Source organism: Mastomys coucha, unplaced genomic scaffold, assembly GCF_008632895.1.
Source record: "Mastomys coucha isolate ucsf_1 unplaced genomic scaffold, UCSF_Mcou_1 pScaffold6, whole genome shotgun sequence".
Classification (NCBI taxonomy): domain Eukaryota; kingdom Metazoa; phylum Chordata; class Mammalia; order Rodentia; family Muridae; genus Mastomys; species Mastomys coucha.
The window spans coordinates 125,660,321-125,673,905 of record NW_022196912.1 but is presented as its reverse complement, the minus strand read 5'-3'; the positions used below and the strand labels follow the sequence as shown (position 1 = coordinate 125,673,905).

Sequence of the window (13,585 nt, the reverse complement as noted above, 5' to 3'; positions counted from 1 at the left end):
GGGGACCCTGTACTCAGTTCAATGGATGGCTATGAGCCTCTACTTCTGTATTAGTCAGGTACTGTCAGGGCCTCTCAGGAGACAGCTGTATCAGGCTGGATTGTCCTTTCTTCAATCTCTGCTCCATAGTTAGTCTCTGCAACTCCTTCCATGGGTATTTTGTTCCCCCTTTTAAGAAGGAATGAAGTATCCACGTTTTGATCTTCCTTCTTCTTGAGTTTCTTGTGGTTTGTGAATAGTACTTTGTGTATTCCAACATCCTTAGTCATCAGGGAAATGCAAATCAGAACAACCTTGAGAGTCCACCTCACACCAATCAGAATGGCTAGGATAAAAAACTCAGGTGACAGCAGATGCTGGAGAGGTTGTGGAGAAAGAGGAACATTCCTCCATGCTGGTTGGATTGCAAGCTCATACAACCACTCTGGAAATCAGTTTGGTGGTTCCTCCAGAAATTGGACCAAAGGACCCAGCTATACTACTCCTGGGCATATACCCAGAAGATGCTCCACCATGTTCATAGCAGCCTTATTTATAATAGCCAGAACCTGGAAACAACCCAGATGTCCCTCAACAGAGGAATGGATACAGAAATTGTAGTACATCTGTACAATGGAGTACTACTCAGCTATTAAAAACAATGAATCTATGAAATTCTTAGGGAAATGGATGGATCTGGAGAATATGGTCCTGAGTGAGGTAACCCAATCAGAAAAGAACACACATGGTATGCACTCTCTGATAAGTGGATATTTCTTTTTTCTTTCCTGCCAGGGGCCTGCCCTGGCCTTTAGAATGAATGGAGGTGGGACATAGCATTAGATGAAGGCCAAAGACTGATGATCTTTGGTCTTGTAACTCTTACTGTCCTGTGCTAATAAACACTGGTTTCTTTTCCCTCAGACTCAAGGGCTTCTTACTGGCCAGAGGAGAGCCTTGGAACTTGTTAACTCTTCATGAACCAGAGAGAAAAGAAAGTAAATGAAAGAAAATCGTTAACACAGACAACAAGCACAGACACATGTGCACACACACACACACTCACACTCACACACACACACTCACTCTCATCAGGCCCAACCACCTGTCTCATCAACTCAGCAAGTGTTCATGCATACTTACATACATATACATATACATACATGTGTACGTGTGTGTGTACATACATACACACATACATACATATAGAAAATAGATATATACATTTGGTAGATGGGGCTGAGCCCCAGATGCTACACTTCATTCCTTCTTTCTAGCCTTCTTATACCTTTTTGGACAAAAGTTCTTTATACAGTTACCTCATAGATAAGATGTTACCCAAAAGGGGAGTTACAGAAGGATGTCGATAGGAAGTTTAAAGCTGTGTTTCCTTCTAGAGGCTCTTTATGAGTGCAAAGCAAGTTTCACATGGCCTTGCTCTGCACACAGCTGTAGCCTCATCCTTGGATCTGACCTACAATGAATGTTTTTCCTTGATCACAAATCTGTCCCAGCCTATTTCTATTCTTCGTGTAATTGTGAAAGTTCATTGTATTCCTTATTATGCAGTCTTTACTTATTACTATTCTATGAGGAGGGGACACATTCTATTTTTGATTCTTTATTACATCTTTCTGGCAAAACAGCTAAAACCATCTCTTTAAATTTTCTTCTTAAAATTATTTGAATCAAATCAGGAATTCTATAAAGTCATTAATTCATCTAAACAGCATAAATGCATAAAAGTTCATCTTCATGTTGATTTGCAGGGAATGTGCTCAATGGGGTGGGTTGATGCCCAGGAATCATCAGACTATGTAGTAGTGACAGGAAAGGCATATCATCACAAGAAACAGTCGTGGATGAAGTCTCTAAGGACCCTGCATCTCAGAGCTCACCCGTGGCAGGCTGTGCAGACTGGTGGCCTTCTCCAGAAAACTCACTTGCACGTCTTTAGCCATTCCTACGTGGCTCCTGACACATTCTTTTTTTGTTGTTTTTTGAGACAAGGCTCCACTCTGTAGCCTTTGGTGGCCTGGGATATGTAGATCAGGCTGGCCTCAGACTCATAGAGATCTACCTGCCTGTGCCTCTGATTATTGGACTTAAAGGCAGGTACCACCATGCCTGGTAGTTAAAACACAGTTTGTTTGTTTTTATATTTTATTTATTTACTTCCTTTTTATGTGTATGGGCATTTTGCCTGCATCTATGTCTGTGCACCACATACATGTTGGTACTTTCTAGAGTATCAGATCCCCTGGGAATTGTAGTTACAGAGGGCTGTGAGCCACCATGTAGGTGTTGGGGAATTAAACCCAGTGTCTCCAGAAGAACAGCCAGTGCTCATAAGCACAGAGCCATTTCTCCACCCCAGTTAAACATGTCAGTTCCATGCTTGAGATTGAGAGAGAGAGAGAGAGAGAGAGAGAAAGAGAGAGAGAGAGAGTGTAATTAAAATATATGAAGCAACACATGAAAAGACTGATTGCAAAACATTTTTATTGTACTAAGTCCTGGATTTCTTGGCCTAGTATTTTTATACTTATTTTTTGTAAACATTTTTATTTATTTTTTGAGAGTACACCGTCACTCTCTTCAGACACACCAGAAGAGGGCATCGGATCCTATTTTTGTGAACCACCATGTGGTTGCTGGGAATTGAACTCATGACTTTTGGAAGAGCAGTCAGTGCTCCTAACCACTGAGTGGTCGGTCTCTCCAGCCCCCATTTTTATACTTATTCTCAATAAATATGCAAATAAGTGAAAAATTGAAGGGTTGTAGTTGTATTTGTTATTTTTTCTCATTTCTATGAAGAAAAAAAAAATAACTGAAAGCTAAAGAGATGACTAAACAGCTCCTCTTCCAGAGGACCTGAGTTCAGTTCCCAGATAAAGATCAGGCAGCTCATAACGATGAGAAACTCCAGCTCCAAGGGAATCCAGTGCCCTCTTCTGGACTCTGTGAACACTTGCTGTGAACATATCAAATAAAAAATGTTTTGAGCACAGAGGTCACCGTGCCAGTGTCTTTCCATGTGCACAGCGAACAAAGGGTATCATAATGTAGAGATGGGGGCTTGTGTGACCCGCACCTTCAGGAACTTCAACATGGAGAAGCGAGTGGGGTGGGAGATCAGCAAGAGATGCCCTCCATGGCACCCAAGCACCCTTCTACCCGCGGCCTCCTGTGGGAACACCTGAGTCAGTATCCAGAAATCAAAGAAGCAGCTTTAGAAAAGATAACAAACTGTTGCCGTTACTAAGAGATGTCTGTGTCAATTCCAAAGGTCTGGTGCCTTCCTTGCCAGTAAAAGATGTTGAACCACAGCAAGAACCAAAAGAATTCAGACTGCCAATAGGAGATCACTTTGATAAGAATATCATGGATGTTCCCAAAGGCAAGATTACTGTTGTAGAAGCATTGACCCTTCTCAGTAACCATAAACTCTCTCCAGAAACATGGACTGCTGAGAAAATCACCCAAGAACACCATTTAGAACTGAAGGATGTAAATTCCCTCCTCAAATATTTCAATACTTTCGAAGTCAAAATCTTTCCTTCAGAAGACAGGAAAGCAATAAAATCAAAATGAAGAAAATCACAAAACAATTTTCTATGTGCGACTCCAAGCTCCATGTCCTTGTTTTTCATGTATTAAATTATACAAGTTACTGTGAGTTCAGGGTCATACCATTGAGAACTCTTTTACCTCTTCAGGATTGTTCATATAATTTTTTTAAATTTATGTATGTGTAGTTCTTGGGTATATGTTAGCAGTATTGATCATGTGGCCCAAATGATTCAATATTAAGTTTTACTTTCCAGTTTAAGATGCTTTGTTCCTTGTAGGAGACACTGAAAATGAGAGCCCTGACTCCTGTCAGACTGGCATTGGGGTAGAAACACTGAAAACGAGAGCCCTGACTCCTGTCAGACTGGCATTGGGGTAGAAACACTGAAAACGAGAGCCCTGACTCCTGTCAGACTGGCATTGGATCAGAGACAGATGATCAGCAGGGAGACAGAGTGACTATATTTCCCAAGTGAAGAGGAAACTGAGTACAAAGGAAGAAAAATATATATTACTACTCTAGAGAATAAAAATCCATGAGGGTTTTTTAATGTTTTAAATTGGTTTTAAATATGAAATAACCTTTTAGAAGAATTAGTGGTGTCTGAGACATGCTAGCTGTCTCTCTTTTGACAAATAGAAATAAGTAACTTGAAAAGTTTCCTGAGAGGCAATACTTAAGACTATTGAACAAATAACTTCCTTTAAATTTAGAAATGAGAGAAATATGAATGAGTAGCTAAAATTAAGAAGATCCAATTTGGTAACCAAACATTTATACCTGTTTTCATTCTAGAGAAAAAATAGCCAGTAGAAGTATAAAATAAATCCCTGAAGGGACCTAGAAAATTACTTAAACTCCAGAGCATGACACATTCCAGTAATAAAATTTCAGATGAGGTAATACAAGTTTGGCTCATTCTGGCATGTTATACCTTTGGGTTCTTAGCCATATTGTTTGACCTCTCTGAAATTAAATTTCTATAAAAGTATAACTGCCTTATGTAAATTCCAGGACAACTGTGAGGATAAATGAGAAAGACCAGGCAAATACAAAGTCGTATAGTTAAAATGGGTGTCTGCAGAGCATAGGACAGAGTTGTCTCTAGTTTATGGTGCAAGGAAACCAGAATTTAGGTTCTCAGAATCCTACTAGTGTTTTTACTTATTCTGCCAAAACAGAACCCATTTCAAGATTACAGAATGGAGTTAGAGGAGTTGAGCTTGTCCATATTCTCTCAAGGGAACAGACAGACATTCCTGCCTCAAGATTCCCCTGGAAAAGATGTAGAAGATGAGAGGAATCCAGCATGCTGATGGAGAGAGGCAGATATAACAGTAAAGATGGAAGATGACCGGAAAATTTGTATGCTTTTTCAGATCTAGTTCCAGTGAATAAACTATACCTAGTTATTTGTGGTTCAACACAGAAATTTAAGAGAACATGCTAATTCTGATCACTGCAGAGTATATTGGAAAGTGCAGTCAAAACCATCTTCCTTTAATTTAAAATGAATATGTGAATCAGTAGTACTGGCTCATGTTTTATGGTGGCTAACAGATAGAAGTGTGGTTTCTTATTGGTATCACAATAAAATCCTTCCACTTTACACATTAAAAAATGTTTTGAGCCAGGTGGTAGTGGCACACGCCTTTAATCCCAGCACTTGGGAGGCAGAGACAGGCAGATTTTCTGAGTTCGAGGCCAGCCTGGTCTACAGAGTGAGTTCTAGGACAGCCAGGGCTATACAGAGAAACCCTGTCTCGAAAAAAAACAAAAATAAATTAAATTAAATTAAAAATATTTTGAAAAATAAAAAAATTCTTTTTGAAAAAAGATAAAAAGTAAATTTTTGGAACTGGAGAGTCATCTCAGTGGTTAAGATCACATACTGCTTCTACAGAGAACCTGAATTCAGTTCCCAGTATCCAGCCAACAACTGCCTGTAACTCCAGGTCCAAGGGCATCCAGTACCCTCTTATTGCCTCCATGAGTACTACCCTCTTGTGCACAAACCCACACACAGACACTTACACATACAACTAAAAGTATAGAGGTACATGTGATGGCACACACTTCTTTTTTGTTTGTTTTTGGTTTTTGGTTTTTGGTTTTTTGAGACAGAGTTTCTCTATATACCCCTGGCTGTCCTGAAACTCACTGTGTAGACCAAGCTGGCCTAGAACGCAGAAATCTGCCTGCCTCTGCCTCCCAAGTGCTGGGATTAAAGGTATGCTCCACCACCACCCGGCGATGGCACACACTTCCAATCCCAGCACTTAGAAAGCAGAGGCAGGGAAGAGGATCTCTATGAGTCTACATAGTAAGTTCCGAGCAGCCAAGGCTATATCATACAGCAAGACCTCGTCTCAAAAACAAAACAAAACAACAAGAATGATGATTTTTTTTTTTAATCTGGAAATAAGTTCAGTACTCGTGCATGAAACTCAGAAATATAAAATAAAAATCTAGAAAAGATGTCTGACAATGTTTCTTTTGGCTTACAGTTTAAAAAGACAGCTCTCCATCACAGTGGGAAGGGCATGGTGGGAGAGCTGCTCTGGCTGTGGTGTCAGGAGCGAGGCATTGCTCACACTCAGGAAGCAAACATGTGCTAACTAGCTCTCCTCCTCCGTTTCATTCAGTCCAGAAACCCAGACCATGGCACAGTGCTCCCTGCATTCCGGGAGGGTCTTCCCACCTTAGTTAAACTTTCCTGGGAACCCCTTCATAGACACACACAGGTGGGTTTGTGGTGTTTCTAATCCAGTTGACAGTGTGGAGAAACAATCATCATGCATTCCATCTCATCTCTTTAGGTGCCCGTCAGACCCAAGAGCAGAGAACTCAGAGAAATGTAATAAATGTACCTGGAGAAAAGCGCACTGAAAATGGGGTAAGTCATGCAAATTAAATTGAAATTTTTTTGTTTCTGTGTGTACTGGCCACGTGTTTATGCAGGTACTTGTGTTTGTGAGCCCAAAGAAGTCAGAGGACAACTGCAATATTGTCTCTCAGGGCCCGTCCACCTTGTTTTTTGAGGTCTCTAACTGGCCTGGAGCTTTCCATAGGCTGGGCTGACTCGGCAGGGAGCACAGGGTCTGCCTGTCTAACTTCCCAGCACTGAAACAAAGAGTTGGACAGCGCGCTTTTCTAGCTCCATCTCTGCAGTATTGATGCTCTGGTTACTGTCAGGATTGAGGGACAGAGTGGGCGGAGGGTGACCATGTCTGAGCCATTGAAGGGAGAGAATGGGCTCCTTCAGCTCTCTGTAGCATTGGGCACGAGGCTTGCTGGTGTGTGGTTAAGTCATGTGAAGACTTCCTTTTTAGGAATACTGTGTGCATGGAGAGAACAAGGGGATAGGGAAATTTTAAGCCTGATCTTTTTTGGAAATTTTAGTTAAAACTTTTTCAAATAATTTTAAGAGTAGAGGACTGATTTATTTCCTTCCACTCTGAAACTAACTAGACATTTAGCCTTGGGCAAGTGTGTGTGTGGCCTTGTTAGATGCTGATAAGAAGTCTGGAAGAGCCCGGCTGCATGCTGCTGCATGCTATGCATGCTGGCTACACCTCTCTCACTGTCCATGGTCACTGACATGCTGGCTTTGTTGATTTACCTCTAAATGCGCAGGTTGAGGATTGCTTATTCAGGGGATTCAGATCTCACAGCTTTTCAGACAGGCAATACTTTGCATAGGCTTCATTGATTGATGAATGTCCAAAAGTAATGTTACAACTCTACAAAGTATTGGGTTTTGAGCTTTTGGATAAGGGAGATCTAATCTGAATTACCACTGCTGCCACCTCCTCCTCCTCCTCTTCTTCTACCTCCTAAGACTTTTAATTTTATGTGCAAGTGATTTGCCTGCATGTATGTATCTATATATGTATACCATGTGCATGACCAGTGCCCATGAATGCCAGAAGAGGGCTCTGGATTCCCTGAAACTGAAGTTTCAGACAATTGTTAACTGTCATGTGAGGTTTTATTTTCGGCTTTTTTGTTTGTTTGTTTTTTCTTTCAAGATAGGGTTTCTCTGTATAGCCCTGGCTGTCCTGGAACTCACTCTGTAGACCAGGCTGGCCTCAAACTCAGAAATCCACCTGCCTCTGCCTCCCAAGTGCCGGGATTAAAGGCATGAGCCACCACTGTCTGGCAGCTGTCATGTGAGTACTAGGATCCAACTCAGGTCCTCTGCAAGAGAAGCAAGGGCTCTTAATTGATGAGCTATCACTCAAGCCCCAAATCTCTGCTTCTTTGAACTTCTTTGAATCACATTATGGCCATCTTTGTAAAAGAAGGATGCTAGCCTCCTACTACCTTGCTCGTCTTTCCTCTTTCTAAATTTTAAGCAGTATATAGCTTATATTGTCAAGATTGACTATATATATATTTGTATCTGATTCTAAGCAGTTACGATTTTAGACTTTGTCTATAGTGTTCTTGACTATAATTCAGTTGTTATGTATGAAGTTCTGGGTTCCATATCTACTACCATACAAACCAAAAATGGTGTCATATGCCTATCATTCAGCAGTAAAGAGCTAAAGACAGGAGGCTTATTAGTTCAAGATCATCCTTAACTATATTGTGAGTCTAAAGCCATTTGGGATAGATGAGAACCTGTCTTGAGAGAGAGAGAAGCTAGGCATGGTGGTACACTTCTTTAGATCCAGCTATTGAGAGGCAGAAACAGATGGCTCCCTGTGACTTTGAGACAAAGACAGAGGTGAGGAGAGAGAGGGAGTGAGGAAGTAACTCAATTAATAATAGTTTTGTTAAGTTTTCTAGATAGCTACCATCAAACCTGTCTTAGTTGCTTTTCTGTTATGAAGAGACATCATAATGAAGGCAGCACTTCAAATGAAGTATTTGAGGGCTTGCTTACAGTTTTAGAGGATGCCCATGACCGTCAAGGTAGGAGCACAGTAGCAGTAGAGAGGCATGTGTCTGGAGCACTAGCTAAGAGCTTGTTTCCTGATCCACAAACTAGAGGCAGAGAGAGTAAGACTGCGCCTAGCAATGGCTTTTGAAACCCTAAAGCCCACACCTCCTTCCACAAGACCACACCCTCTCATCCTTCCCAAAACATTCACCAGCTAGGGACGAAGCATTCAAATAAATGAGGCTATGGGAGAGCCATACTCATTCAGACAACCAGAGAGACAGATTTCTAGTTTGTGATTGGAAAATGTGCGTGCGTGTGTGCGTGTGGTGTGCAGTATATGGTGTGTGCACATGTCTGTGTGAGTACAGGTCAGAAGGTAGCTGTAGGTGTTGGTCTTTACTTTTTGTTGTCCCCTGCTGCGTACAGCAGACCAGTAGGGCTGCTAGCTTCCTAGGATCCTCCTGTTGCTGCCTCTTTTCTCTCTGTAGGGGAGTCCATGGGGTTACAGCTATGCTCTACATAGGCTAGCTTTTATGTGAGTTCTGAGGGTTCACACTTAGGTCCTCACACTTGTGGCAAGTGCTTTGTCCACCAAGCCATCTTCCCAGCCCCATAACTTTTTCTATTTGGTTTCTATGTCATATTTCCTTTTGCCACTTATAGACGTGCTGGTGTTAAAGTGTTCCTCTTCCATACACTCCAGTCTCTAACGATCATTTCACAGTCCTCGTCTGACAGTATTTTCATTCTAAATCTGGAGTTGTGTAGAGACCTCTTAACTGTTTCAGGAAGTTAGTCTGTGTGTGTGTGTATGTGTGTGTGTGTGTATGTATGTCTGTGTGTGTCTGTATGCGTGTCTGTGTGTATGTGTGCATGTGTGTATGTCTGTGTGTGTATGTGTGTATGTGTCTGTGTGTGTGTGTGTCTGTGTGCATGTGTGTATGTCTGTGTATGTGTGTGTCTGTGTCTGTATGTATGTCTGTGTGTGTATCTGTGCGTGTGCATGTGTGTATGTCTGTGTATGTCTGTGTGTGTGTATGTCTGTGTGTGTATGTATGTCTGCGCATGTGTATGTCTGTATGTGTGTGTATGTGTGTCTGTGTATAAGAGTATGTGGAGGCCGGAGGACAACTCTGGGAGTCAATCTATGCCTCCACCATGTGGATTTCAGGACTGAGCTCAGGTTGTCTGTCAGTCTTGGTGGCTAGTGTCCTTACCTGTTGAAAGTCCTTTTGAGTCCTAAGTGACCTGAGCTTCAGGGATGGTAATGGAACAATATCCTTATGTGTAATAAAGGGAGAAGGCTAGTTTTATAGGTCTGTCATATTTTCTTCCTTGATAAAATTGTTTATGTTAAGAGCAACAAAATTTAGACCTGAAACTAAAATTAAAAGTGTGTTTATGGAGCTGAAAAAATGGCTCAGCAGCTAAGAACACTGGCTGCTTTTCCATAGTATCCAGGTTCAGTTACCACCACCTACACAGAGGCTAACAACCATCTGTCACTCCAGTTCCAGGGCATCTACCACTCTCTTCTGGCTTATGAAGGAACTGCCTTCAGAGACATGCAGGCAGCAAAACAGACACATATAATAAAACAAAACAACTTTTTAAAAGTGTGTTTGTTCCTTTTATAAGAGCTTGTAATTAGAAGTAAGTCTGAGATCCTGTCTAGAGAATAAACTGTTGCAAGCATCACATCAGAGATAATTTAGTTTGCTTTGTCGCATGCACACCTGCCTTTTAATCCTGTGATGCGCTGCCTTGTAAAGCACTTCATTGTCTCCAAAGCACTTGTACATGCATTTTTAAATTTAAGAAGACATTAGAAATATCTTCCCCACAATTTCCGGATGGAGCAATTGTATCTTCATGTTCTGCTTGTGAGCTGAGACAAGAAAGAACAGATCAAGTACCCGCTATGAGGGAGAAAGGATGTGTGGTTGGAGTAAGGCAGCATGTTGGACTGCTGTTAGTCATGCCCATTAGCTGCTCAAGCAAGGGCTGGGGAAATTCTCTCTACAGCCTGCAATTCAGCAGGACAGGCTAGGCTGGTTGGTGGCTGACTGTGCTGTAAAGATTTGTTTTACTGTGTGCGGCTCTAAAGATCATAGGTTCTTTGATTCGATGCAAGTGCTCACAAGTATGGCTTATTACTTTGAAAAGACACAGTGCATGGGAAAGCATGTTTGTTGGTAGAGTCCTGGCTGTCCTTAGTTCTGCTACACAGCCAGCTTTGCTGAAAAAGCCACCTCCTGCTTTACTGACATATGTCCAGCATGCTGCAATGCCAGTAGATTCAGTTTCTTCTGTTACAAGTGTTACATAGCTCATATTTATGATCTATTTTGAGTTAATTTTTGTGTATGGTATAAGGTAGAATTCCAAATTCATTCTCTTGCATTGTTTTATCATTTGATAAAAACACACTGTCGCAGGGCGGTGGTGGCCCATGCCTTTAATCCCAGCACTTGGGAGGCAGAGGCAGGCGGATTTCTGAGTTTGAGGCCAGCCTGGTCTACAGAGTGAATTCCACGACAGCCAGTGCTACACAGAGAAACCCTGTCTCGAAAAAAACAAAAAACAAAACAAACAAACAAACAAAAAACCACTGTCAGGGCTGGAGAGATGGCACAGCAGTTGACAGCACTGACTGCTCTTCCGAAGGTTCTGAGTTCAAATCCCAGAAACCACATGGTGGCTCACAACCATCCATAATGAAATCTGATGCCCTCCTCTGGTGCGTGAAGACAGCTACAGTGTACTCTTTTATAATAGTAAAGAAATCTTTGGGCCAGAGTGAACAGGGACAAAGCAAGCAGGGCTAACTGGAGCAAGTGGGGTTGACCAGAGCAAGCAGAGGTCCTAAAACTCAATTCCCAGCAAACACATGAAGGCTCACAACCATCTGTATAGCTGCAGTGTACTCATATATATAAAAATAAATAAATCTTTAAAAACAAAACAAAGCAAAACACACTATCATTTCACCTAAATTGCCTGACACTTGGTCAACTGAACATAGATGTCAGGATTGACATTCGGAAGCAGTTACTAATGTGATTACTCAGTGTTCATTTTTTGTGTGGTATTGAGGACATGGTTATGCATGTCAGATAACCGTTGTCTAGGAGAGTAATGTAGATGTTACCTACTCTAGAAGGAACATAGGTGGGGTCAGGCCAGGATTCACCTGCTTCTGAAACAGCTTTTGATTAGTCTGCCTTGTTGTGTGTGGATAGATGCCTGTTATTTTATTACTCTTGCCAGCAATTCATGTCACAGCTCTTCACTGGGATGCTTATCCAGGGTTACCTCTGGCTCAGGCTTTGCTCAGTACCATCTGGTCCCCAGCTGCTTCTGTACAGGTGTTGTATCTCCTCTTACACCTACTTTATGTGGATATTGTATGATGTCGGGAATCTCTCTACTTTCTTTCAGTGGCACTTGGAATTTGATGAAATTAGGAATAGTCCTCTGTTTATGAGCAAGGCCATCTAACTTTATTCTGACATTATCAAACATACTGATTCTGAGGATCAACATCTATTAATAATTCTACAAAGTTACCTCCAGGCATTTCATCATCTTCCCCTTTTTCCTGTTGGATCTTTGAAACTGCCCGCAGTTTCATGAACGAGGTTCTCCTCAGTTAGGAGGGAATAAAGGACCTGAAAGAGAGGGTTTGAAATGCAAGAGAAAATGCGAAGCCAAGTTGCATCCCAATCAAGGCTCCACTTTACTGAGAACAAACAAGGGTTTTTATAATCACAGGGGAAACTGAAAACAAGTCTCTGGATTAACTATAAAGAAAGTTCAGGTGCCAAAGTCTCCAGGTTCAGAAGATCTACAGGGGGCTGGCATACTCAGGCAGTGGGCATGCTCAGGCGATGGGTGTATTCAGGTGGTAGGCATGGTCAGGTGGCTTCTTCAAAGACAAACAGTCAATAGAGAGCATCTGTCTTAGCTCTCAGGTGTTAGTCCTCAAACAGAAGCTGTCAGGAGTCGTATGGATAACTGAAATGAAGAGGGGATATAACAATTCCTCCCTTTTTATTTTAAAACATTGCAGAACAAAGACATAATCAAACATCATGGTTTTACACAGGAAATTTTCATGGTGCCTGGGTGAATATCACCTGCAATATAATATAATATCTCTTGGCAAAATATCTGACCCGTCTTTGAGAACGCGTACATCTAGTTTGTACTACAAACCGGGCTTATTTTGTGTTTTTTCAAAAACACAACCACTCAGCACGTGCCTTTGTCTTAGGTGATTTATTTGCCAGAGCCCTAACTCATAGAATGCAGGTTTTCAAAATACACCCTCTTCTGTGCACCCAATATCAGGACATGCCTTTATTGCCTGCAAAGTCCACAAACTGCCACAGTCTTTTGAAAACCACCTTCTCTGAAGTTATCACAAAGCTGCACGTCACTGTACTGGAGATAAGTGTAGGCACCTGATTGAGCTGCAACATATCGGCTCCGATTCTGGGAACCTTTACTGGGAATAATCCTTAATTCCAATGCAAAGTAATAAATTCAGTACTTCGGGATTTCACCAGCCTGAAACATCTGAATGCTGTAGGAGTGACTTTTACTTTTGCTCCAGGCATGAGCAAGTGAATTCAAATTGTTTATTTAGCTTCGGGAGAAAGCAAATTTTTCCTAATCAAGCGGGCATTTCCAGAGTGACAGAAAAAGCTGTCAGCTCAAAAACAAAAGAAAAAGAAAAAAAAAACTTTTCAGCAGTGCGTTTAAACACATTGCTAAGAAAGCTGTGGATCTGAGTCCACCTGGCATATTAATCTTTCAGGAAGCCAACGAGCTTCATCCTCTTTCTTAGAAAAAGTACACACAGACCCTCTGCCCCAAACCAAAACAGGGTCTGGACCATGCCAAGCATTAGTGAGTGGATCTCTCCACTTCACCATGGCATACGAACTTGAAGTATTAGGATGTCAATGTTGGTCTGCAGTGGAATGACCCTTAATGTCATTCTGCAAAAAGTTCAAAACAAATAACACAAAAGCAAGGTGTGCCTTTGGAGATCTAGGAGGGTACAAATTCCCTCCTTTAGTTTTCAAAAGCCAATTTTTAAGAGTGCGGTGTGCACATTCAACAATCCC

The 13,585-nt window shown here is 41.6% G+C and overlaps 1 protein-coding gene and 1 pseudogene across 3 annotated transcripts in view; both read left to right on the top strand.

Moving 5' to 3' along the window:
• Ppp1r13b (protein phosphatase 1 regulatory subunit 13B) overlaps positions 1-13,585 on the top strand; it is an 87,982-nt gene that overhangs the window by 42,649 nt on the left and 31,748 nt on the right. For all 3 annotated transcript variants that reach the window (XM_031357634.1, XM_031357633.1, XM_031357635.1), the window contains exon 4: positions 6,376-6,452. In XM_031357634.1, coding sequence (XP_031213494.1) covers positions 6,376-6,452 — 77 coding nt within the window. The remainder of the gene's footprint in view (positions 1-6,375; positions 6,453-13,585) is intronic.
• Positions 2,960-5,195, top strand: LOC116080942 (annotated as a pseudogene).